At 67.0% G+C, this 3,235-nt stretch overlaps 1 protein-coding gene across 1 annotated transcript in view; it reads right to left on the bottom strand.

The window, feature by feature from the left end:
* Nucleotides 1-1,062: 1,062 nt before the first annotated feature.
* CHLNCDRAFT_134449 (hypothetical protein) overlaps nt 1,063-3,235 on the bottom strand; it is a gene marked incomplete at both ends in the record, with an annotated part of 5,523 nt that continues 3,350 nt past the window's right edge. Inside the window, 5 exons of the mRNA XM_005847254.1 lie at nt 1,063-1,309; nt 1,418-1,524; nt 1,705-1,801; nt 1,968-2,357; nt 2,543-2,693. Of these exons, the coding sequence (XP_005847316.1) occupies nt 1,063-1,309; nt 1,418-1,524; nt 1,705-1,801; nt 1,968-2,357; nt 2,543-2,693 (992 nt within the window). The remainder of the gene's footprint in view (nt 1,310-1,417; nt 1,525-1,704; nt 1,802-1,967; nt 2,358-2,542; nt 2,694-3,235) is intronic.

Genomic DNA, 3,235 nt, shown 5'->3' with positions numbered 1-3,235 from the left:
GCTCTGAATGTTGTACAGTCCAGCGCCTTCCCTTTCAGATGGAGGCCGGCGAACGCCATGGCCTGGGCGTCGCTCCAGCTGTAGAGGCCCTTCGCGCTCTCAACCGTGCGGATGAAGGTCTCTGTATTCTCCTTTGCAGAACCGGAGAACTTTGAGACAGCCACCTGCATGTTGAACGTGGGTTGGCAGGGCGCCCGCGCTTCTGCTGAGGGTGCGGTGGTAGGCATGTGGTGGCGGCGCTGTCTCGGAAGAGCTCGGAGGGCGTCCTGATCGCTTCACACGGTTACTTTGGGGTCGTGCAGGGCACAGCAACCACGCACTTTCCCCGATTCGGCGCCAGCAAAAAGGCGGCGCGGGTCCAGAAGGTTCCGGCCGGCCTGTTTTGTCTTTGTGTGAGAGCGGGGAGCCTCGTGAGAGCGCTGGGGTGACTGCCGAGCGCTGGTCGCAGCGGCAGGATCCTTCTCCTTCGGGCGGGGCTGGGGCGGCGGGCGCCTGTTATTACACAGGGGCACTCCAGCACAAAGGGAGAGAAAAGATGATCTTGTCAGGGCATCGAGGCTCCTTATATAGTCTGGCTGCTAGCCAGCTGTCGGCAAAAAACCGAACGGGCGAGGGAAAATCTGTGACAGGTGGGTGAAAAGTCAGTCTGCTGATATGAAAATATCTGCAGGCTGTTTGAATATCCGCGGGCGCGCTTTGATTGATTCGATCGTTCGAAAAAGTAAAATTTGTGGGTTGGGAATTGGGAATTGGGGTGGCAGGGGAGCTGTTCTGCTGTCACACCACTTGCTTGTAAGCATTTTTTTCCATCCGCTTGCAGCGGGTGAGTGGGCAGTGCTCGTCTGCGCGTGCCGTTTGTAAGCGCCCCATGGGATGTGAGGAGCTGATGTTGCAGTTGCAATGTCGTCAGTCACATGCTGTTGCGGGGCACGGGGCGAGCACATGCATGCACCCCTGGTAGGCGTGAGCGCAGGCTCATCAGCCAGGCTGACACAGGCACGCTGTTGGTTCAGGCACGCAGATGCTTCAGGCACGCTGCTGGTTCAGGCACGCTGACATGGGTCACGGCAGCAGCTGCACCCTGCCGCTGGATGAGGAAGAAGCTGAGGCTGAGGCCGAGTCTGAGGCAGAGGCTGCGGCAGGCGCCGGGGTTGGTGAGACGCTGGCGCCGCCTTTGGCGATCCACCCGGACGTCCAGGGCACCTCTGGGCCGGAGCCGTAGGAGGCCAAGTCGGGCCGGCCGCTGGCGTCGGCGGGCTGCTGCTTCAGGGAGCACAGGCGGGAAGGGTAGAGCGTCCCGCCCATGCAGCTGCAGGAGCGCAAGGGGCCAGCGTGCTGGCAGGTTGAGCAGGCATGCATCGAGGCATGCATCGAGGGGCACGCGCTTCGGCTGCCCAGCAGGCTCGTGGAACCTCACCCGCCAGGCTGGGGGCAGTAGACAAACGCGTTGCAGGTGGGGTGCGCACGGCACCTCTGGCAGCAGGCTCCTTCATCTGGCTCGGAACTGGTGGAGACCACCAGCCCCTGCAGGTTTGTGCGTGGCAGAATGTTGCACTGCTGCTGGGCAGCGGCTACGCTGCCAGACGGGCCCGGGAGCGGTGCCGACGGCGAGGGTGGTGTAGCGGGAGCCGGCGGCGGCGAGGGAGCAGGTGCCGGGGGCTCAGCAGGTGAGGGAGGCTGAGCAGGTGCGCCGCGGCCCGGCACGGTGCCGGCCGTCAGCGCCGCGGAGGGCTGGCGGCTCCATCCGCTGGCTGCCTTCAGGAAGCAGCAGTTGGGGCAGCCCGGAGCGTTGCCAAACACCCTGCACCCGCGAGGCAGCCAGCACGGGGCCGTCAGCACAGCAGCGACAAGGGCGAGTGGAGAGTTGGCGGACTCGGCCACAGGGCCGCAGTTTGGCTGCAGTGCATCGCAGCAGCACATCGCTACTTCAGCTCAATGCCCCATGCATGGGCCTGCCGATGGCTCACCACGCAGCGCAGTCTGCCCGCACCACACACTTGGCGCAGCAGGATTTAACGTCGGCCACGCGGCGCTGCGGGCCCCTGAGCTGGCGGTCGTCGCGCAGGTCGCCGCCTGCCAGGTCGGTGCCGGCCTCGGTGGCGCAGCTGCCAGCCGCGCCGCCAGCCTGCTGGCTGGGCGGTGGTGGCGGCGGCGGCGAGGGAGACGGCGAGGGTGAGGGCGGCGGCGGCTGCTGTGGCGCCGGCGGGGGCGAGGGAGACTGTGCTGCAGCAGCGGCGGGTGCCACCCCCCGACTCGCCACAGTGCCCGCCACCAGTGCCGCAGAGGGCTGGCGGGACCAGCCCGTGGCGGCCTTGAGGAAGCAGCAATTGGGGCAGCCCCTGGTGTCTCCAAACACCCTGCAGGCAGCGCCAGGCGGGACAGCCGAGCACGCAGGTTGGCTCTGGTGCCAGGTGGGCACGCCTATGTGAGCTGCCCCCTGTATGAGCTGCCCCCCTGTGAGCTGCAGGCCCTGTCAGCCGGGCTTTGCGGCTGGACCAGCAGCATCCTGCCCGCCACCACGCCGGCAGTCTGCGCAGCTCACCATGCAGCGCAGTCTGCCCGCGCCAGGCACTTGGCGCAGCAGGCGGCGACGTCGGCCACGCGGCGCTGCGGCCCGCTGAGCTGGCCGTCATCGGGCAGGTCGCCGCCTGCCAGGTCGGTGGCGGCCTCGGTGGCGCAGCTGCCAGCCACACCTGCAGGCACAGGAACAGGTGGATAAAGGGCCTGCTAGAAAGGAAAAGAAAGAAAGAAAAATACACTGCGTCGTGTTTTTGTTAAATGGTTCGAGGCGCGTCCCTTGGCAGGGCAAGAGTCACCCCTGTAAGCAAGGCACCTGCTCTGGGGCTTGGGGCGGGTGCGATGAGAGGCAGAGGTGGTGGTGGCGGCGGCGGCGGAGCCTGGGGTGGGGCTGGCAAAGTTTCCAGCCGTGGCGCGGGAGGCGGCACAGCTCTTGGCGCTTGCTGCTCGGGGGCTGGCGGCGGCAGTCGTGGTGGTGGCGGTGGTGGCGGTGGTGGTGGTGGTGGTGGTGAGATGATGGCAGCTGGGGCTGGCGGTGGTGGAGGTGGGGCCTTGGGGGCGACTGGCGCTATTTCCGGGCGTGGCGGGGGAGGCGGCACGGTTCTCAGCGCTTGCTGCTCAGGGGCTGGCGGCGGCAGCTTGGGGGCTGGCGCAGCTTCCGGCCGTGGCGGGGAAGGCGGCAGCTGGGCTATCCGCGCCTGCTCGGGGGCTGGCGGCG

This window comes from Chlorella variabilis (assembly GCF_000147415.1).
Source record: "Chlorella variabilis unplaced genomic scaffold CHLNCscaffold_11, whole genome shotgun sequence".
Taxonomy (NCBI): domain Eukaryota; kingdom Viridiplantae; phylum Chlorophyta; class Trebouxiophyceae; order Chlorellales; family Chlorellaceae; genus Chlorella; species Chlorella variabilis.
This window is presented reverse-complemented; position numbering and strand designations above follow the sequence as displayed.